This window comes from Apteryx mantelli, chromosome 5 (genome assembly GCF_036417845.1).
Source record: "Apteryx mantelli isolate bAptMan1 chromosome 5, bAptMan1.hap1, whole genome shotgun sequence".
NCBI lineage: Eukaryota > Metazoa > Chordata > Aves > Apterygiformes > Apterygidae > Apteryx > Apteryx mantelli.
The window spans coordinates 42879552-42902566 of record NC_089982.1 but is presented as its reverse complement, the minus strand read 5'-3'; the positions used below and the strand labels follow the sequence as shown (position 1 = coordinate 42902566).

The 23015-nt window shown below is 37.0% G+C and overlaps 2 protein-coding genes across 11 annotated transcripts in view; both read right to left on the bottom strand.

Annotated features, from left to right (window-relative positions):
- Positions 1 to 476: 476 nt before the first annotated feature.
- MSMO1 (methylsterol monooxygenase 1) lies at positions 477 to 9241 on the bottom strand. The gene is made up of 6 exons (XM_067297887.1): positions 9170 to 9241; positions 7872 to 8181; positions 6023 to 6171; positions 5107 to 5233; positions 3144 to 3298; positions 477 to 1443 (listed from the first exon to the last, which is right to left on the bottom strand). Exons 2-6 carry the CDS (start codon positions 8124 to 8126, stop codon positions 1236 to 1238), a joined length of 894 nt encoding a protein of 297 aa, XP_067153988.1. The 5' UTR covers positions 8127 to 8181; positions 9170 to 9241; the 3' UTR covers positions 477 to 1235.
- A 1665-nt stretch (positions 9242 to 10906) lies between these two features.
- KLHL2 (kelch like family member 2) overlaps positions 10907 to 23015 on the bottom strand; it is a 64124-nt gene continuing 52015 nt past the window's right edge. For 6 of the 10 annotated variants that reach the window (XM_067297885.1, XM_067297878.1, XM_067297881.1 and 3 more), the window contains 8 exons: positions 22007 to 22156; positions 20992 to 21109; positions 20136 to 20333; positions 19264 to 19365; positions 17203 to 17331; positions 12698 to 12838; positions 12387 to 12530; positions 10907 to 11707 (listed from right to left, as the gene is read on the bottom strand). In XM_067297885.1, the coding sequence (XP_067153986.1) occupies positions 11679 to 11707; positions 12387 to 12530; positions 12698 to 12838; positions 17203 to 17331; positions 19264 to 19365; positions 20136 to 20333; positions 20992 to 21109; positions 22007 to 22156 (1011 nt within the window). In that variant the 3' untranslated portion in view covers positions 10907 to 11678. The remainder of the gene's footprint in view (positions 11708 to 12386; positions 12531 to 12697; positions 12839 to 17202; positions 17332 to 19263; positions 19366 to 20135; positions 20334 to 20991; positions 21110 to 22006; positions 22157 to 23015) is intronic. The other 4 variants (XM_067297880.1, XM_067297882.1, XM_067297883.1 and 1 more) reach the window with 4 other exon arrangements.

Here is a 23015-nt window from a genome sequence, read left to right as displayed (position 1 = left end):
TTTGAAATCCAAAGAGCAGCAGACAAATTCAAATGCAAGGTGGAAGATCTTTATGAACATTTAGCCCTAAATACTTTCACTGTTACTTTTGTGCAACACATAGACAAATATTTAGAAAGTAGATTCAACAAAATTAGAATTCTGTTTCTCTCAGTAGTACAAACCAGAATCTTAACATCTAGTGCTTGACTTGTAAAAGCTGTAGCCTAACTTGAAAGTGTGCTTGGCTCAAGAATTGCAGCTACACTGAGTAGCTGCATGTAGTTAAGTCCTTCAAAACATAAAACCAGCAGAATTTACAAGATGTTCTCAGCTTCTATTTCTTACTGCTGCCTCTATAAAACCATTTCAGCTATAAATCATTTAGAAAGCTACTTAAAAAATAATCCTTCTTCATTAATGAACAGAGTAATACACCATATCCTACAGTTTTTGTCAACTTTGTTTTAAAAACCATATGAAAGGTATAATACATCTCAAACCAAAACCACATTTATTCCATCAGTCACAAGTGCAAATATAGCAACAAGTCAGTTCAGCAAATTACAACACACAGAAAGGAATGTAATGTAAATGCTAATTACACTGACAGAGCAACTTCAAAGAGCAGCAAAAATGGTTTCTTCAAATAAAAATTTCTATCTTTTTTTATCTGTAATCTAAAATAATGTAATAAATCAAGATCAGGAATGTCTCTGCTAACTAACACTTAGCCAGCTCTTCTGGTATTAACAGTTCTCATTATTCAGTGTGCAAATGGCCTGCCCAAGCTCCTTATTAACAGATGTTTTGGTTTTAAGCAAATTTTACCCATTATGTAAATAATATAGTGCTGATACCAGTTCATATGTTCTGCTATTTGATATTACAAATTTGAGAATACATATTTTTAAAAAGTTAAGTCCAATTTCAGTATATATTTATAATTTTACCTAGATCCAAAGTGGGCAATATTAAAGATAAAATTGAATAAAATTCCTGCAAACAAGTGGACCCAAGTAATCTAAGATTTTTTGTATCGTCTTTAAGTCTGTAGTTAAAATATATATGCAGTACTTATGTATAAAATAGAAAGCATTCCCATTAGGAAGATACTGCAGTGTAATTAGCGGTTTTTCTCTACCACTTAGTAGCCAAGGAACAAGATTTATGCTTAATACCCGATCACCATTTTGCTTTAAAGAAAAGCAAAAGCAGACTACCAGTATTAGCATCAGAATGTTTACACTGGAAGTTTAGTTAGCCTTCTTTTTCATTATGAGCTGCTGTTTCTTCTCTTTTTCTTTATAGGCAATGAATTGAGAGTCTGTACCAAAGATTCTGTCCCACCATGTGAAGGTTGAAGCGTAATTGCCGATAAAGTTCATGTGATGGAAATCATGAAAACGTGCCCCAGCATAGAAAGGCACCAAATGAAGAGGGTTCAGAGGAACATCATAGCCACTACAGGGAAGGAAAAAAAAAAGAGAGAATTGTACTAAGGTTTTCTTCCCCCCCCCCAAATATATATATATATATATATACACACACATATATATATACATATATATATATATATACATATATACATATATACATATATATATATATATATATATATATATAAAAACTTGTCCTTTTTATAAAATAAAAAAGATTTTTTGATATTCTAAGGCCCAGAAGTAATCACCTTAATACTGGCTTAATAGAGGAGTTACAGTGAGCATTTCCACAAAATGAAGTAAAACAGAAGTTCATTGTTTCTGCAGGAAGAAAGGAAAAACAAAACCACCTCCTATCTTAGCCAAATGCTTCTGTAAACTATCCCACATTGGCTTTGGCACTTGCTGATCTCTTCAATTCAGTTTACTAAGCCACTCAAAAAATCTAAGCAAGACACCTATAAGACTACAGTGGATGACTTCCTGCTGGTTTAGCAGATCCAGCTGGCTCAAAGGGCTCTGTCAGGAAGAAGAATAAAAATTAAAACTATCTTTTAGTGTCAGCAAGCTATTAACATTTTCTCAGCTGCTCATCAAACAGCATCTCAAATCAACTACAGCTGTTTCTCTTGAGTGGCTGTTAATCTCTCTCCTTTCTTAAGGCAAGGACTTTAATTCAGTGACTGAAAGGAGAAGTCATGCTGAGCCAAGCTTGCGGTACTTCTATTCTTAAATTATTTTCAGTTTACTTTTAATGTGTAAATGTTTAATGTTTAAAATTCAAAATATAAAATTACAGTCATATTAAAACCAGAACAGTTTGCTTTAAAGGGTTTTCAACTCTGTTGCTTAGTATTACTGAAAAGCATCCTACCACCACCTAGTGGGGAGAGTGCAAGATAATTTGTTATAAACACCTACAGACAGCAAACTGAAATTGCCAAAGGAGATTCATATCTTTCATCAATCACTTAATGATACATTACAGCATATACTTCTCAATCTATAATGAAAAGATTCCTAAAACGGCAATGATTTGTACAATGAGTTGGTTAGCAGCTCATGTTCCACTAAATACTTGAAAATCAGCTTACAATAAAATACTATATGCTTAATATTGTGTTTACAGATACAAAGTCAAGTATGATACCAGCATTTCAAAAATGAGCTCTAACTTTCCCGCTCTTGAGCGCAGGAAATAAAAGCATGCTCATTTGCAAATGAGCCTAGATAAGCCTACTGGGATTTGTACTACCATTTTGGAGCCAAATTTGAAAGAAGTTACACTTCTACTACAAAGACAAATAAGTCTCTCCAACCCATTCTGATTTTTTTTTTTAAACAGTCAGTGGTTGCATATTGTAATACGCATAAGATGATTTATACACTGGATATCAAACATGAAGCATCAAATCAACCATCATAATAATATACCTAGCATTTGGGGCACTCTTCAAGATACTGTAGTTGACAATCTACACTCTTTCAATCAGCAAGATTTGCTATTAACACTACTTCAAAACAGAAGACAGTATTACTGTTCATTTGCTAGTGGTACTGCAGAGAAAGTCTAGAAGAAGGTGAATATGCATCGACTTCTTTACAGTATCCATAAAAGCACTTCAATGCAAAAGAAAGAGTAGAAAGCTCAGTGGAAGAAGAGCCAGTTAATTTTAAAACAGACTTGGGGAGAAAAACTTAAAAAAATAATGAGGACTTCACCTGTGTACGTCAATGGTTTCCATCAAGCGACATATTACCCATGCCCACAGAAGAATCACGTGGTTACAGAAAACAACAATTCCAATAAAAAAGCCAGTTCCAAGGATAAGCGTTTCCAGAGGATGTGCATACTCTGCTTGCATTCCAAAGGGAGACTACAAAAAACAAACAAAAAAAAGAGAATGAGAGAGAGAGAAAAACAGTTACAATTTTCAAATTTCTACACCTCAGATCAGATTCACCCTTTTGTGAGACTCCCCTCTTCCTATCATCCCACAGTACTGCAACAGGACATGCAGAAATATCTTGTGGATAGAGGAAATGGTCTGACTGAGCAAGTGCCTGTAACACAGATTTTCAGCTCCTCATTGGTAAAACAGAAAACAATACTTCAAGTTCATAAGGGTTATGAATCAATTAGTGATTCCAAAAACTTCACTGCAATAGTTCAAAGTATTATTTAGGTTTATCACTACCTCAAGCCAAAGAGTTATTTCAAGAATATTAAAGTGTTTGGTAAGTTTCTATCAGCTTTGCTATACTTCTAGGCATGGAAGGAGAAGAAACTGGAAGGATACTCAATGTTCTCAGAGCCACAATTCACTTAGAAATTTATTTAAAAATATAAAATAAACAATACAGGAACCCCCCCAAAAACACTCTTCGTCTTTGACACTTTGTAAGTCCTTGCAGTTCAAAATATTATTGGGATATTGAAATAAAGCATTTTCTTTCCTTTAGATATATACACTAAACAGTAATTCCTACATCTGGTTTACAAAAAAAATTCCATATGAAATTTTTAAAAGTAGAATGCTTAGAGAAAAATAATAATTAATTTAAGGCTAATACTGAAGGATATAAGTTTATCTGAAAAAATAAAGTACACTTTGGCTTAAGGAAGGTTTTAAACCTTTTATTATTAGGGAATGTTTTTAGTAAAATAACAATTAGTCTACAGATCACTTCCAAGTGAACTGCTACCCATTCTCACAAGAAAAGTGTCCAGAAGCTGTTCCTGTTTCTGCTGGATACAAGACAGCCCCCTGAGGGGTTGCCAAGATCTGAAGGAAAACAGTAGCTGCTACTGCAGATGTATGCACATATGCATACATTAATTAATATCATGTTCTCTGTTATCTGCAGTCCATATAAACTGTCCCAGACACAGTAGCCTGCAGTTTATTTTGGGCACAGTATAGCTTATAAATTGAACCAAAGTAGTACACAAACGCAATAGCACCTGACTCCTGTGATCCAGAAACCCTGCCACCTAAAGACAGCTACACTAACTATAGGATACAAGCACTGCTGGACCCTGGCTGCTTCAGAACAGGGCCACCTCCAGTCCAGCAGGGCTCATTGCCTCGTGTGCAATGTCAGTGCCAACAGTGATAAACGCACCACCACCCAAACTCTCTCTATTGCACTGTGCGCTTCATAGAGCATCACGCGCAAATGACTACAGCACTTCCAGAGGCCCATAGCCAAGCTATAATCCCTCCCTAGATCAAACACACTGAGCATATGGCACAGACACGCAGGCAGCTCAGGAACAGCCTGTACAGAGTGTTCTGGGACCAGTAAATTCTGGATAACACCCTAGATGGTGGAGAACTGACAAACAAATCAAAACCAGAAACATACCATTCCTCCCTCACTCCTCTAGCAATAGACATCAAAAATAAGTTTACAAAGCTTGATCTCACCTAGCTCAACGGATATGATCAAACTTCAGCCAAAGACTTGAGTGCAATTTTTCATTCTAATTAAATGAAATAAAACTATACATGTTTTCAGAAAGAAAATGGATGACTGTTTTTGTCACAGAGCTCAAGACAAGATATCTATCCCACTGTCAAAAGGATGCAGAACCCTGAAGGCATCCAAATATCACCTTTAAATAAGCTGTATGAAACTGCATGTATTAAAAGCAATTTGAAAGAATTCAAGGAATACATACTACAAACTCATGGTGAACTTTATGGATGTACTTGTATATTCTCTTGTGATGCAACAATCTATGCAGGAAATAGTGCCAGGCATCCTCGATGACTGCACATCCAAAACATTGGGCAAGTAGAACATACCTTTAAACAGTAGAAAAATTATTAGTTATAGAATATATTAGCTTATGCAGAATCTTGAAATATAAAATAATTTATATGCTAATAAGGGTGCAAAATATCTGGGAAATGTCAGATATTACTACTGACTGAATAACAGTGCATAAGCACTACCTATTCAACATACTAAAAATATTAACAAGTACATTAGCCTTTGTACCTATCAGCTCATCAGTTCCTATGGCTACACCTGTAGTCAGTATAAGACCTCGATATACAAAGACAGAACTGTACCTGAACCAGAGGGAAATAACATTATGAGAAAGGTGACCTACTGTTGTAAAGAACAACTTCAGGAAAAAAAGAAAACACAAGGCACTTTTAGCTAGATTTGGTTTTGTGTAAAACTATTAATTTAGAGCAAAAAAGGGGGAATGAGAAGCAGGTGGTGCATTCTCTCCCTTGAGGAATATACTGCTGCTATGAAATAAGACAACAGGGTGGAGGAAAGAAAAACTTAATAGAAGTCACGGGAAATCAGAACACATCGAACTAAACAAAAAGACGCACAGTCCAGTATCTAATCCACAAACTCCCTTCTAATCCCCCTCTTCTCTGAAGAATTTGGGATCATTTAAAAATATACTCTAGAAAGCTCTAATTAGCTCTTGCAGCAGTTAAGTATCAACCAACACAAAATTAGCAGAGTTTACACAACAAAAAAAATCAAGTTATAATACATAACCAACTGTATGCCTCCAACTTGCCTCCAACCGTATGCAATTCAGTATCAACAAAGAAATATCTACCTACCATCTAGGCATTTCTTCCCACTCATATGGGATGTTAAAATATTCTGTGAAGTAATAGGTACCACAAATCAGAGGCAGCTGAATGAAAAAGTGATTGAAGAGGAGTGTTTTGAAACACTTCCACTGCTTTTCCCATGTTTCTGGTTTATCCTAGAAAGAAGCAGAAAGAGACAGTTCTGTTATGTACTTTTATAGCATAAATTTGAAGTGCTGAAAAAAAACTGTAAGCAGTTTAAGATGATATAGCAACTTAGAGACTTTAGCAACTTACATACACTGCTACTCTGCTGGAACAAATTCTGCTTGATAGGTATAAAGTCTCTTAATAGCTGATGGACCACCCCTGAAAAAGGCCATTTCTTGAGAAAGTTTTATCACCATTAAGTTTCAAGACGTTTTTGAAGTAATAGTGAAAAGAGTATGACCTTTCTTGCTCAACCTATGATTTATATGAAAACCCCAAAACTAAACTGTTAGATAGCTTTTAAGGGGGAGGAGAGGAGTCGAGAGGGAAGCAGATTATACCTGCTTCAAAATGATCATAGACTCTGCTTGATACTGTAGTATTATCCTAAACATGTGAAATCTATCCAAGAAAGAAATTAGCTTCTCAGGCTGCTTCTGAAACATCTACTTAAATTTCATTCAGAAACTACTTAGGAAAAAGCCATTTAAAATGTAATATTCCATTCATATAAGAACTGCAAAAGTGTCCAGGCCACAGAACAGACTGATGCATTTCAGTCTGTGGTTCCCTTTCCCTTCCTGAGGACTGTTCTTTTGTGCTGTATTTCTTAAATCCTTTCACCTTAAAAAATAGGTAGTGGCTCCTTCCATAACACAAATCAACTCAGGCAACACAAACTGCATGGAATTAGACTCAGTTTCATCACGAATTCCAAAACATCTCATTTTTCTAAGATAGCTTTTCATAAAACTTAAAGTAAGGATCTCTTAATAAAGTTGTTCTTTACCAGTCACCCCAAACAATTCTTGTTATTTCGCTATTTGTAATTAACAGTAGCATTTCGGACTTAACAGTTTAATGCAAACCTAATTTAGCTTTTCTTTTTCACACCACAGCATGCATTTCCACAGCAAAAAGAATACAAAGAGAAGCTGAAGATGTAAGCATATGAAGAAATAAACTGTTCTGAAAACATCCAGTTTTTGCAGGGAGACATATTACCAGTTACTGTAGTAATTTCAGAAACTAGTAATGTTTCATTTTAAATTCATATCACAAGTAAAGTTAAAGGAACTGGGGAAAAACAAAAATCTTGGCATACTGGATGTGCATTTGCCACTTATTCATGTTTAAAATCCAGTTAGGAGCGGGCAGCCCATTCTAAGCTTTCTCCACTATTAAAATACTTTGAAATCCTTTCAAAAGGGTGTATGCAGAGAAACTTTAAAAGGAACCCCTGCTATTAAGTCTCAACACCATGTAATTTCACCGTGTGAAAGAATTCTTTCACAACACTAACTCACATCTCTACTACAAGCTACCATGACTTTATTGTACCTTTCAGAGATCTTCCTCATCCATGTATAAACTTGCCCAGAGGACAGTTAACTTTGCTAGTACAAAGAACAACACCCTATGTTCTCTCTGTATCACCATGGTGGACAAAATCCCCTCCCTCAGCAAAAGCTTCTTTCCTTCCCCAAATTCACTTCTATTCCTCTCTTCCCACACATTGCAATTTTGTCCTGTCACTTCCAAGGCATCCACAGTTAATAGAGAAGAACACGTGCTCATCTAAATCAGAAATTAATATACCACAGTTATCTCTACTTTGTATGTTAAAAGAAAGATCAGAAATGTGCAGTTCAATGCTCTATCTTACCTGTTGAATTTTGTATTTTTGCATGTATGGTATAAACTGGAAGACAAATCCAGGTACACAGAGCAAGAAGTATGAAGCTTCATGAACTATAAGTGATCCCCAGGTTGCAATCTGGAACTTTGTGTAGTTATCCAGCATGTAGTTCCAAGCATTTTTAAATGGTTGCTGCAGTGGATTATCAGGCAAAAAAGAGTCTACGTACTCCACTGCTAGATAAGCAGAGTTCAAGATATTAACGCTATCGTTCATTGCCATTGTTCAAACATAAAACATCACAGTTACAGTTCTTCTACAGTTGTCTATAAATAACCTGCAAGTTTTGAGAAAAGAAAATTTGAATAAGAAGCAATGTTTCCTGAAAAAACATTACTTAAGTTTCATTTACATACAAGTTGCATACTGTAATAAAAGAGGAAAGGAAAACTCAAAACAGATTTGGAAATCGAACAGTGCATTATGATCTATTGTTTATCCAACCTTGTTCTTTTCATAGCTGTGAGCCAGACGCCATGCAAACTACCTCAGCACAAAAGCCAATGTCAGGCTCATCAGCTTCATATCTGTACTATACTAACCATCTGAACAGCTTTCGGATTGCAGCTGGCTTGAAGCAATCCACCTTTCTGCAAGTCGGAAAGCAGAGAGGCAGCATTCCCACAGGTGCTTGGAACTTCTCCCACTTTAGTAGAGTAAGGTGGGTGCTCGTCTCATCTCCCACTCTCAAATGCGGGTGTAATTCACACACCAGAGGACCCTGGTTAGTCCCAAAAAGCCTAGCCCAATTAATACACTTGGAAAAAGATCCGATGCAAAGAATGTACTGAGCTCAGTATGAAACAACGTTAATCATCGTTTTCTTTATAACAATAACATAAAGACAGCATTATTTTTATTAACAGTCGGTCCCTTATAGCAGCCAGGAAAGCAGCTTGGGACTCGAGCTCTTGAGCCGAAGCAAAGGCTCGCTACTCGCCTTCCCCCAAACGCAGCCGGCCACCCAAGAGGCCAGAGGCGAGGCTAGGCCTGGGGAGACCTTCCCGCCGCCCCGCCGCGCACGTGCGACCACCCTGCCAAGAAGCGGACCCGGGCGCTGAGGCCGAGGCGGGAGAGAGCCCGGGGAGCCGCGCGGCCCCACCGCGACGCCGAGGGCGCGGGCCTCGCACAGCAGCGCAGCCCCACCGGGAGGCGCCGCGCGCGCAGCCGCCCGCTCCCGCGCCCGGGCGACGGCACGGCCCTCCCCGCCTTCGCCTGCCGCGACGGGGCCCCGACCGCCCCCGGCGGGCCCCGCGCCCTCTCACCTCGGTAGCGGCAGCGGCAGCAATGACGCCCGGCGCAGCAATAACAACCGCCAGCGCCGCCGGCTCCTCAAGTGCGCCCTCCCATTGGCCGCGCAGCAACCCCCGGCGCGGCGCCGATTGGCTCGCTGGCGTCAGCGGCGGAGTCAGGCGTGAGGAGGGCCGGGACGGAGCCAGCCCTGCCGGGCACCGATTGGCTGAAGGGGTGGAGTGAGTATAGTGAGATCTCGGCGCGCGGCCAATGAGGCGGGAGGAAGGCCGGGTGACGTCAAAGACGTGATGAGGAGGTGACCGGTTCCTCAGGTGGGCAGAAGCAGGCGCGGGGTGAGGACGAAGCGGGCGCGGCCCTTCCCCAGCGCCCAGGCCCGTTGCCATGGCGCCGCGGGCGGGGGGGGCGGTGGCGGCGGCCGCCGGGACCACTCCCCCCCCCCCCCCCCCCGAGGACCGTTAGCACCAGTTGGGCGGTTTCACAAGGCCAGGAAAGCAGAGGCTGCTGCCAGCCGCCGGCCCGGGCAGTAACCCGGCAGAAGGGAGGATGTGAGCCCCCCACCCGAACCCCTCCCTCGGGTTTTTCGCGTGAAGCGACCGTTATAGCCGTTCTGCCTCCTCCCTCCCCCACCTTTACCTTTGGCCACAAAGGCAACCGTCCCTGCAGGTCTGCCTAAAAATAAAGAGAAAAGAAGGGGAAGTCGGAGGTAGCGTTACCCCTTTCCAAAACGGAGACAGAGCCACGGCAGCACAGCACGGTGGGCTTTTCTCAGACAAGCTGTTGGGGGGGATACATACCTGTGTGAACATAACCTCTGTTGTTAGAGTTGCCCACGATTGCGGGGGACAGGAACCAGCAGTGCACGAAGCCATCCTCTTCCCCTGCTCCTACACAGAAGCTTCCTCGCTCAAATAAATACGAGTGAAATACCAACATATGTCACGGAACCCCATTGTTTGGTAACATGCAAATATACAGCAAAAACAAGGTTTCTGTTTCAAATAAAACCTACTGCCTAAATTCACAATGCATCATACAAGACCAACAGTTAAACAACTACCATCCATTTAACATCATCTCTACCAACAGTGTCAAGAACAATATTGTTATTCTAAGCTCTAATATTAATTTCACAGCTCAGATTTTTTTCCACGAGAAATTAGATGTGTAGATTAGATGTGTAGATTAGATGTGTAGATTAGATGTGTAGATTGTTAACTAAAGATCAAAGCTTTCAGAAACAAACCAGCAGCAAACTAGTGGTATTTATGTTACCAATTCCTACACTTTAATAATAATTCTCTTCAACTCACTTTCATTCAGCTCTTTAAAATGCCATTCCCCTCCAAAAAAACCCTCTTCACTGATGTCAAATTACTTATGAGACTTGTATTGAGAAACACAAGTTTTAAGCAATTTTTCTGGCATTATGAAACAATATACAAACTTTTATTTAAAGAAAGTCTCAAATATGACAATAACTTTGGTCATGTAGAAAGAAGGCCATCCAAGAACAATAAAAAATGAGCTGTTCTACAGACATGGCCACATACAGTATATTCAGATATTAGCTAGTAGCAGCTAAGGGTACACACATAAGTAGACCTTAATACCATGCAAGTTCAACTTAATTTCATACATTCATTATAAATTTTCAGTTATTTTCATGCCAAATCACCTTTTGGATAAAAAGGTAAGAAAGGAGTAACATCTAAACATGACCAAGATTGAACAGAAAAAAAAATCATAAATAAGTACAGACAACATTTTTATTAAAAAGATCTTGGAACTACACCTGTTCAAGGAGCATTACACCATCTCCAATCTCATTCAGTGAAAATTAGTAGTGTTAAGCATTGTTAAATATCAAAAAATACAACTCTGTTTTACAACATAGTACTGGCATATTCAAAGTACTGTGCCAAATTATAAATAGTAAAACCAGGTTTTGAAGAATTTTAATGAAAAGCAACTTATGCACACACATACATATGCACGTATTATAGTTATGTAACAAAAGTTTTATAAAAGCAAACAAATTTACCCCATGCCAGCTTGAATTACTGAGGTGGGATTAAATATCTACTATGAAGACTGACAGCTCATTTCTTTAAATATATTTATTAGTCTCTGGAAAAAATAAGACAAAAATTTACTTTCACCAGAATACACACCATTCTTCACTGACACTCCATTTCTCAGTCATGACTGACATGAGTTGGTCCTTATGAAAGTGGCTTGTTTTGTTTGAAGACCTTGCAATCAAAAAAATTAAAAAAAACCCTGTCCACTAGCCTTTAAAAAAATCAATCAACTCCTGCTCAACTGCAGAATAATCCTACACATTGCTTCTACCTAGAGTAATCTTCATTATCTGTCATCTGTAATTGTAGACAGTCACATCTTCCACTGTGACTCAAGGTGCAGCTACAAGTAGAGAAGTGCTTAGATACTCAGTCACTTCAAATACACTTGTTGAAGACTGCTTCTAGTGCATAATCAAGTTGAAAATCCCTTTACAGATCATAATGGTTTGTCAATAACTGTTACACCTAAAGTGAGGAAAAAAAAGGCATAAAACCTTAAGTAGTATCTTTGGAGAAAAATCATCATCAAGAATATGGAAAGATTTAATACAATAATTTACAACCAGCATAAAATTGAAAAACTGTGCAGTGTTCATATTTTCCCAAAGTTATCTCTGAGAAAAGGTTACCTGAGTCAGTAAAACTCTGCAAGTTTCTGTGATTTGAAGAAATTAGCCATTACTCAAAAGTTTACTTTAACTTTTCTTATCAGTGAAATAAAACTATAACATACACTTAAATAACTCATTTGAGTAACTGCATTTATTAAAGGAAAAGAACCCTGAAACACTTCTGGTTTTCTAAATATTGAATCCCTTTAACAAAGTTCAAAACTGGACTTCCACGGATTGAGACACATTACAAATCTATTGTTAAAAAAAGGCTAGTCATAATAGAATTTTCTTTTACACTGACCACTTAAATGCTAAATCAGCCCTGAGCAGAGTTTAATACCATCTTTTCTTTTTAGCGAATAATTGTTTAAAGCCAAAGTGAACCATCACATTTTTCATACCATTCTAGTATCTTCATAGGTTTTGACTTGGACAGTACTTTGTCTGAATGCTTTGTCAAATTTCTTATCCTATCATGCTACTGTTTAATATACTGTAAAAATTCTATTAAAAAAAATTATACACATTACCTGCATAGCTTCTTCCTGTACTCATACAAGATGACACAACTGTCCATTTATCAGTTGTTGGATTATAATATTCCACTGTTGATAAATTACAGGAACCATCATCTCCTCCAACCACATACAAGAGACCGTTTACAGCACAAACGCCTAAAAAGGACAGGAGATAAATTCTGAAAATTAACAAATGACTTGTTCACACCATGAAAGCATGTTTTTTATTCTGTGACACCAAAGAAGCATAAATATTTAAGAAAAAAGGAACACGTTTGCACCAAATTATATTACCAGTGTTTTAAAGTAACTGTAGCACATACCCGCATTCCTTCTGCACATGTTCATATCTGCAACTTGCTTCCACGTACTGGCAGCAGGGTCATACACTTCAACACTTTTTCTTACCAAAGGACCATCATGACCACCTACTGCATACAATAAATTGTTTAACACACCAACACCTGCGAATATATGAAAATACTCAAAATTAACTAGAGAATGGTATGACTGATACAAGGGAAGAATAATGAATAGCATGTCTACTAACATAAATCCTCCATCCAGTCAATGTTAGAAACTATTTCAGAAGATATTTCGGTCAGATGCATTAAAGCAAAATGACAGTAACTAAAGCAAGACACTGATAAAATGCCTTGCATGACTTCCTATATTGCAGCATACAAAGACAGAGCTGTTCTGCAACAGAAGATTTAGAAAATTTGGGGAGAAAAGTGATGTGCAGGAAAATGAGGACTGTTGAAATTTAGGACCAATTAGAAGTGACAGTAAATGACACAGTATGCTCAGCCAGCATAACAGAAATCTGACATGATGATAAAGCATAAGTGAATTTTTAGAAAATAAAAACTACAGAGTAGAAAGGATAAAAGCAGAATGGGTAGACATCGTACAATAGGAGTGTTTACATTAAAGTGTTGGAATACCTGATAAACATATAAGAAACAAAAATAAAGAAACAATTACAGTGAGTACCTACCTCCTCCAGGATTGGAGGAGAACAAACTTCCTTGAACCAAGCTCCAGTTATCAAAATATCCAAAAGGTGCTGAAAAGTTTGAATATTTCTGGGGTCTCCTTTACTTTACAACAAAGCTTATCAATCTATAAGCATGGGATGAAGGAACAAGGTAAAGCTAGTCTGGATTTACTTGCTAATTGGGTTGAACATATTGAAAAGATGGTAATAGGGAAACCAGAGAGGAAGGCCTGTTTATTTATTCATCACTTTATAATGTGGTATGATTATCCGAGCATAATAGATTTTAGAAATGCAATTTTGGGTCATTAAAACTAGTAAGTAAGGGGCAAGAGCATTAAAATTCACTACTATGAAAGTACATTGGGAGATCTAATGTATGTCATATTTAAGATTATGAAACTCAAAGCATGATATATAGATTTGCTAATATAGTTCTTAAAGGGTTCCATGGAAACAGCACGGTTTAAAAATCTTTATTAAAGATTAAAAGCAAGCGAAAAAGCAAACAGGAATACAAAAGACTAGCTAAGTCCTTCAGAGAAAAAATGATGGGTAAAAAGAAAAAACAGAACTTAAATACCAGCTGAAAGAGCTGTGAAAACATATCACTAAGATTGTGTATAAAGACTAGTCATATATGGGAAGAGAAATGACCTCTGCCGAAATAAATAAATTTTCTTATTAAAAAGACAGATTTTAATAATTAAAGGAAGAGGGGAAAGAAACATGGAAAAGTTGCGTGGTGCAAATCTAAAAAAAAAATCTTCTTAATATAACACTGACTTATAAATCATGCTATCTAATGCTTTATCAGTGATATTCACTACTATCATTTCCCCATATCCCTCCCAGTTAATTTCATTCCTGTTGGATTGCTATTATATCTTGCTATCATGTCACAGCATAATGTGATGGCTTTTCTTTCTCCCATTCTGATCTCACTTTATTAGACAGGATAATATAACATTCGTCTTTTGTAGCATTAAACGTTACAGAACTGGAAGGAGGGCTACAATTTTTAGTTTAAGTGTGTAACGTGCTATAAACCAAGAAGATAAGTAAAGAAAGAATGTACTTCATTGTTACTTTATCCTCCCCCACCCCATCTTCCAACTTTCCTATTTAGTGTATATCATTCTTCCCTCTGCCGCCTTGCCATCTTTTATTTGATAGCTCCTTATTTTTAATGACATCCTCTGTTCCTCTTTGGTCCTTCATTTGCCCTTAAGCCCACACCCAGTTTCCAAGTCCTACCTTATTTCTTGCTCCTTCCATCTGTATCTTCTTGTTGCCGTCTTCCGAGTTCTCCTTTGTTATTTTTCTTCCCTGCCCATTTTCAGGACCCTGTCTTATATCTCTCATCCCTCCCAAATGGCCTACATCTGGATTTGAAGTTCCTCATCCCAATATCTTGCCGGAAACAGATCTGTCCCCATACTGATCAACTGAGAAGCAGTTGGTACTAAAGAAGAGTAACCGGGGGTTAACCTCTGAAGTTGCTTTTGGATGAAGCTGAAGCAGTAGGAACAGAAGAGATGGGCTTAAGTTCCTTGAGATGACTAGAGATCCATAGGTTTAATACAGGAACACAATTCTCTTTGGTTAGTACCTATAACAACACTAGGACTGACTGCCAATTGAAACAGTTCTGGTGGCTTGTGGTATTTGGCCACTGCAGCCAAGCTCGATCAACAGTCATGATTTTAACATCATCCACTCCCCCAAGTACAAATATAATTTCCCATGTATTTAACAGAGTGGCACTGAAGAATGTTGATTTTTTTTTTTTTTACTCAGTTAAATAAATCTGAAAAAAACTGACTATATTTACTTTTTTCCTTTCTCTTTTTTTTTTCTTTAAAAAAAAAACAACAACAGAGGACAGTGCAAAAGGCAGCAGAGACTTGAGTAAACAAGCAAGGTCCTGATCTCTAGGGCAAGGGAAGGGAGGAGAGAGGCAGGAAGATTCTAGTAGTGTACCTAAAGCACTAAATTTCAGTCTTGTAAAAGTAACTGAACATCAAAAAAAAAATCTGAAAATATCTAGCATATAAATGGGCTACAAGGACAAAGGCAGTGTGAAAGAACAGATTTTCTTTTTTTTAAGCACCCAGATAAAATGGGTGTGCTGGCAGATTCCAAAATGAAGCTTTGTCGCAACCCATCAACATTATCTGTCTTCATAACAATTCAAATAATTTGCCTGATTTATATAAACGTTCTCCTCAAAAAATGCCAATATTAGCCAAGAGTACTTAATAGTACCCTTACTGCAACTCTGGCCAGTTTTTAACCCAGCATTTACTTCCAAGATACACAAACTAAATAAGCAGAAGTTTCACAAGACGGCTATGTTAAATACACCCTACTATGTTTCCTTTATTAACTGTACAGCTCTATTTTGAAAATACAACCAAAGTATTACTTTTAGTAATATGAGACAAATCGACTTACCAATTTTGTACAGGTGTAACGGAAATATTAGAGACTGAGTATTTTAATTTTAGTAATGATTTTAAAATTATTATAAATGTCTGTTGAAATAATTAATTTGGACTGAATTTAAACATCATTACACAGATTAAAAACTGTTCAGAGTTAATAAATAGAGAATAATGGAAGGCAAGATGGAAAGCTGGGATAACTGTTAATCATCTACTGAGCATACTAGAAATCCATCCAGTTTTATTTGGAGCAACATCTCTTCCAATTATGAAGCACATTAATGCAATCACCAGTAGGTATTTGAAGGGTGTTGCTAAAAAGCACCATTGAGTACATGGCAAAAAAGGGACCTAAACAGGTAAGAAATAAAGGCAGAAAAATAATATCATGCAATTTGACTTGAAAAAGTCCACGTGAATGCATCTAGAGAAATAAAACAACTTCAGCAAGTTGAAAAAACCTGAAACACCAACAGACAAATAGAGGACAGTGAACAGTAAATGAGACTTGAATCCATAATATAAATAGATAATGAAAATGCTAAAGTCATTTTGGAGCTGTGGAAGCATCATTTGATTTAAAAAAAAAAACCAGAATACCACAGGCACTTTTGATGTTATTAAAGAGAAATAGACATACTCAGAATTTCAAGAAGAAAAAAATAAAATACTAAGAAAAAATTAAAAGGGGATTTTTAAGATTATGAAGAAATAAACAGATACATCTTGGCTAAATGATAAAGAGAATAACATGTAATAGCCTATAAATATCCAAAGGATGTAAACATCAGGTGATGAGAAGAATTACTGAAGATGAAACAAAGGGTACAGAAGTGGAAATAATAGGATAGAACCAACTGTACAAAATAAAGAATGAACAAGGACAATTTCCTACAGTAAACCAGAATGCAGAACAAGTCCTCCAAAGAGGTGGAAATCTAGTCACAGTTCACATATAAAGTCAACCTGAAAACAGTATTAGAAAAAGTAGCCCTTCAGTGGCAAAGAGATGTTTTTGAAGAAATGACATTTTTTCACCCTGGGCATGAAGATTTTGATAGTCATTTCAGTATTTAGCTGATACTGCATTAATTGTCACAAGCTGTGTATATTAATCTGTATGTTAAGAACATTAGAAGCTGGGGGAAGAGAAGGGAATATGAAAAGTACAAAAAGCAAAAGGAAAGATGCTTACTATTAACAGACTCAGTCTTAATCTATAGGACAGTTCTGTATTTATAATCTGCAATACATCTGCCATCTAAGACTAACACATTCCATTAGGCTCAGATGTTAGCTTACCTTTTGTATTTTTTAAATAAGTTTTAAAACCACAAATTTTTTCAGTCTTACTATGAGCTTACTATTCTTGTTCACTCACCTGCTCCACTCCGCCTAGTGCTCATTTCTGCAACATAGCTCCACTCATTTGTATTAGCATCATAGCACTCTACCGAACTAAGGCACTGACGCGACGCCCCATCGTAGCCACCGACAGCATACAGCTTACCTAGAAAAGTAACCACCAGAAATCCACAAGTTTCTAATGCACATTGCATGTGTAACAGCATAGCCTGAGGGGGAAATGTCACTCCAAATTAGCTACTAATCAGCATCTGTCATCAATCAGTTATTGTGGGTTTCTATTTTTTAAACAGTTTAAGATATTACCCTATAGATCTTGTGGGAGATAACAGGCAGCAAATACCTCATATGAACAATGTAAATCAAAAGATTTTGAATCGCCTATCTGAAATACAAAGGTACTTTACCCCATTTTAACTTAAGAATTGTCCAAAGGCAAACTAAGTATGTCCAACATTGGAAGCGAGTTAATAGGCTTCTTAGACATATCAAAAAATTCAGATGAAAATTACTTTTATGCACTTGGTCTATGCTTTCAGATCAGAAACAGCAGAGGTTCCTATGCAGTTAAAAACCACACCTAAAGCTGTTTCAAGACCTGGGAGCCAGTCCAGGTCCACACTATGCAAGCAACAGCATGGCTATTAACCACCGACCTGTCCTTGGAAGCCTGCAGATTTCACAGCACCGTGCTTAAGATCACCCCCAGCATGTAACCAGGAAAACCAATCACATATAACAAGAGTTGACTACAGTTCAGTGCTACATCACTGAAGATTGATTTATAATGTTATCACTTCCATAATCAAGCACTCTAGCTTTGCTGGTATGCATAAGGTAGAGCGTACACGCTTAGGGTGCTTTTCCTCAGTTTGTCTCAGGCGCACTGGACTCAGCATTGAAGCTCTGGCTCCCATATAACTTGTGCCTGAGCTCCAGTACTGCCACTGACATATACAGTGACCACATGTACCTTTCCCTGCAGCTTGCTCAGCAGAGAGTACTAACAGATGCCCCTCTAACACAGTTGGGCTGTGAACGGTTCATAGCCTTTTTCAAGTACTTCCTAAGGTATAGACTTTCTGGACAGATCTACTGTAACACCTTGGGGTTACTTTTTATTTAGTCTACAACAGGCAGGGTACAAATGTAAGCTAAGATGCTCTCAGCATTTAAAATAAAGAATTGCTATTACAGAAAACAATTTATTTACGCTTTTATTAAAAACACTAAAGCAAAAGCAATTTCTGCTAACCGTTATACTAATGGTGAAGGATAACCAGTTTAATGCATAATCTCACATTACATAAAGTGAATACCTTAGCACAGTAATAAAAGAAATATTGAAAGCAACTATGCTAAAAGCTAGCCAGAAACAAGCAAAAAAACTGTTTTGTTCATACCATTTCAATTATAAGGTTGAGCAAAAACCTAAATCTGAAGAATTTTTTCTAAAATGGAAATAGATAGTAGGGTGAAGATTACATTTCACCCTCTTATTTTTCATCTCATTTGTCACTGACTGAAAGTTTTATTAATAAACCCTTTTGATCTTGTTCTATTCCACCTCAGTTTTAGACACTAGCAGAGACTAAATATGGAGCCTTTTGGACTATACTAGTATTATTGTTAGTGAATATGAAGCAAGCTAAGATATTTGCATAAGTATCATGCAAAAATTTATTTCTTCATTTCAGTAACTGAACCAAAAAATTTAACAATTACTTTGAATCAGATCGCTCAATCCCAAAGGGCTTTTTCTTTTAAAAATGGATTGTATTGGGGGTTTGGTTTTGGAAATATTGTTTTAACCCATTTCTGGAATTTTTTTAAACCCTTTATACATCTCCTGACCTTTCTGAAATGATTTTTTTTTTTAAACAATTACCCCACTTTTGCCAAAACTAGTTCTCATAGATGATCCAATTTTGTAAGTAGTCCTGGTTCCTAAGCATATATGCAGAAAAAAAAATTCTTTCAGCATATACATATTGTGTTGATTTGGAAGGTAAGATCCTAGGAATGTCCAAAGTCACATAAGCAGAGAACGAACTTTGCGGATAGCAAAAGAACTTACCTCCAACAACACCTACACCAACACTACTTCTTCTTGTGTTCATTGGAGCTACATGAAACCACTCATTAGTCTTTAAGTTGTAAACTTCAACAGATGATAAACCTATTAAAACAGTAGGGCATTACTTTCTCTACAAATCTAGGAGCAATACGCTGCCTACCTTTCAGAAATTATTCATTATATCTCAAAACTCAAATTATTATTTCATTTTAAGAACTGTGAATTACTGTGCAAAAGGCACAAGTGATGTCCTTTAGATAGCCAATTACAGTCATCACATTCTTGGTATTTGAAAATGGGCAACTGAATAACAGCTTTTGTGAAACTCAAAAATTCTTCCTTGGATTTTTTCCTTTTACTTAAGTCATCCAATGCTCTCTACACAAGTTCATCAGAAATAACTCTTAAGGAAAAGGATTATCTCTACACAAATGGTTTAACGCATCTGTGAGGAGAATGAGTTGTGTGTGTCCAAAGCCTTCCCACAATTCAAACAACTCTGTTTATACTCTTATTTACACTACAGAAAAATTCAGATGTATATCCCATATGCAAACAGATGCCAGATTATTTCTCTGCTTATGTCTTCCGTGAAGTTAAGGAGTTGGAATACAGAAAGAATACTGAAAGGGAACTTGTCAAAGATTCAATGGTTATTAGGCCTAAACTCTAACAACTGAGGGAACAGTCTACTGTTCAGTACCAGGCAGAAGAAGGTGACCATTAAAGCATGTTCCATGCCACAAGATGCAGGCTGTCCTCCTGCTTCGTTTCATCACAACTACCAGGAAAGAGAAATTCAAATTTGATACAATTATGTCTAGAGCAGTCAAAACGAATCAGTTCAGCAGTGTGTAAAGGCAAAAAAATACCTGTACTTCCATCAAATCCTCCCACAGCATAAAGAAGTCCGTTTAATACAGCAGCTCCCAATGTGCTTCTCCTGTCTTGCATATTAGCAACACTCGTCCACTGGTCCTTCGCTGGGTCGTAGGAATCTACTGTGCGAACTCTCAAAGAACCATTGAAACCACCAACAGCATAAACCATGCCTCCCATGTACACCATTCCTAGAGCAGGGGAAATGGGGAGAAAAGCTGAGTGCTGTCTTCTCTTTGTCAATTATTTTATTCCATACTGTGCTAACTATGAAATACTTGACACAATTTAGAGTACTCGGTACACTATCAGGCTTTTAAAGTGTCCTAGAGCCATACTTCATTCAGATTAAACACTAAAAGTTTTGATACTTCTCGCTACTAATAGCTTACACTTCTGAAAATTAGGCTTGCTAAATTTCTTCTCGCTTAGATCTCAGCTGTTTTAAGATAACATGTTCACATTTTTAGTATCAAGTGGCCACTTCTTCAAATTCTTCATATCATTTAATGATAAGGTATTTTTAATAAAACAATGCTCATTATAATAACGCATCAACACATTAATTTATCCTTTGTATCTATGTGATGTAATGAAGTGGTTTATTTTACAGATTAGGAAATGAAGGACAAATTAAGATCAAATTATCAAACTTGTATAGTCCCAGATTAGCAAGTAAGTAAGTGAATTTTCAGGATGATCAACACTCACAACACCCACTAAAGTCAAGATTTAGCCCTTCTCAGGATAAGTTTCTTAAGTACTGTTCCAAAGAACAGAGGATGCTTTAGACAGACACCTAAATTCTGCAGCATTACAAACTGCAACAAAATATTAGATGTCATTTACCCGCTCTACATCTTCTGGAAGGCAATTCAGCCACCTGATGCCAACGCTCTTCTTTAAAGTCATAGCATTCTACGCTGCGAATAGCTTTTGGTGCCTGTCCTCCAACTACCATCATCAACTAGAAGGGAGGTAGTAACATGCATTAATTATTTGCACATATGAGAGCACCTGAAAGACGAAAGAAGTGCTAAAAATAAAGGAAGCTTCTGTACAAGAAATAATTAAAGGATGATTCTCCTAAATATGCAATATGGATCTCGCAAGCTAGGCGAAACTAATTTTTTTTTTTAAATATGCAATTTGTAAACATTGTGTCCAGTGGAAATACCTAAAGTAGAAAAGCAGGAGGTAATTAGAATCTAAATAGAGCTCCCATGAATGAGGCAGATTCTGTTGTATCTTCAGAGCATACTCTGACCTCGCATATGAGAATTCATCATCTATGAAATTCAATGGAGCTGTGAATGACCATCACAGAACAGCCTTAGCTGGCTCTTTTGAGAGAAACGTGCTAAAATCTGCTGAAGTCAAAGGAATGGTTCATCTGACTAGTTCCCATGCCATCATTCCAGAGTTGCCATAATGGTAATATGAGAAAACTTTTGTACTTCACTGGAAAAAAAATAATATCTAGTGCTTGTTTTCTTTATTTTTTTTCTTCTAAGATCGAACAAAAGATTATATTTAGCTAAAAATTAAGTGAAATGCCTCAACTCAGAAGCATCATTCCATAATTTTTACCAGGCCTACCTCTTCTCTAACACCAGATGCATGACTGTGTTTTCCTCAAATGCTGAAGAACTCACCCTAGATAATTTCTTTAAGAGAAAAACCCTATCCATATCAAAGCATAATATAGATCTAAAACTCAATCACCTGCTATATCTTTATGAGGAATAATTCTTGCAGAAATTTTTTTACTGGAACATATCAACTGATAGTCATGTTCTCATCAAATCTGTTAAATAAAATTGAATTTGAAGAAATAAGCAGACTGGAAAAATAAGGGTCTTACTTTTGGAAGGCTAGCAGGCGTTCTCAATTTTGTTCGAGTGCTTTTCATCAATGCTCGTTGCTCAGTTGGCAGCAAGTGATACTTCATAGCTTCAATGAGGTAATCTTTACAAGCACTGCTGTTCTTAACCAGTATTTCCTCCTCAACTCTCTGTTTATTAACAGAAGTTTGACAAGATCTGAGCATGTTAAGGAAGTAAAACACAAATCACAACTTAAAGTAAAATAAGTCTGCATCACAGGAACAAATGCAGATCACTGAATTTTTAGATCGCAGTTCAACCACAGTTAGACACAAAATTATGTGATGACAATATGCAATCATTTAAAAAAGAAAAGAATCAGATGTAGATTCTCTAGAATCTACAAAAAAGTAGTGTTAGGCAGTGGTAAATCACTTTCCTCACAGCCATGCACATTTCTCAACTTTTCAAATACTGAAAGCACAGAGCACTTAAAATGGGGAAAAAAAAAAGAATTTAACGAACCAGTAAACCACCCTACAACAATAAAAACCCACAACAAAAAACACAAAAGTGGAGGAAATTCATATCATGAAAGATAAAATTTCTAACATAAGCACCCACCAACATGCTACTACACCTACTAACTAATGTTAATAGTGAAATGATATTTTCAATGTTAAGTATTTAACCTGACACCAACACATTCAAAATGATCTTATAAAATTTGAAAAAAAATATAGCATATCTGAACCAGGTAAAGAAATATGCTTCCAGACTTCCTTTGTCAGTAATTTTTAACCAACTTAAATAATAGATATATTTAAAATAAAATTCTGAAATTTTAAAATCACTTATGAAAAGTAGTACTGTATCAGAGATCATATTACAAATGAAAACTAACCTGATATCAGCAAATTAAATAATTTCAAATTACTGGCCTAGCACAACAATTAATCTGCCAAACAGAAAAATTACTTCTATGTGGTAACCCCCTATGCTATCCTTCACTTGCCTGAGTGTATGAGCATGTAAGCATGTGGTGGT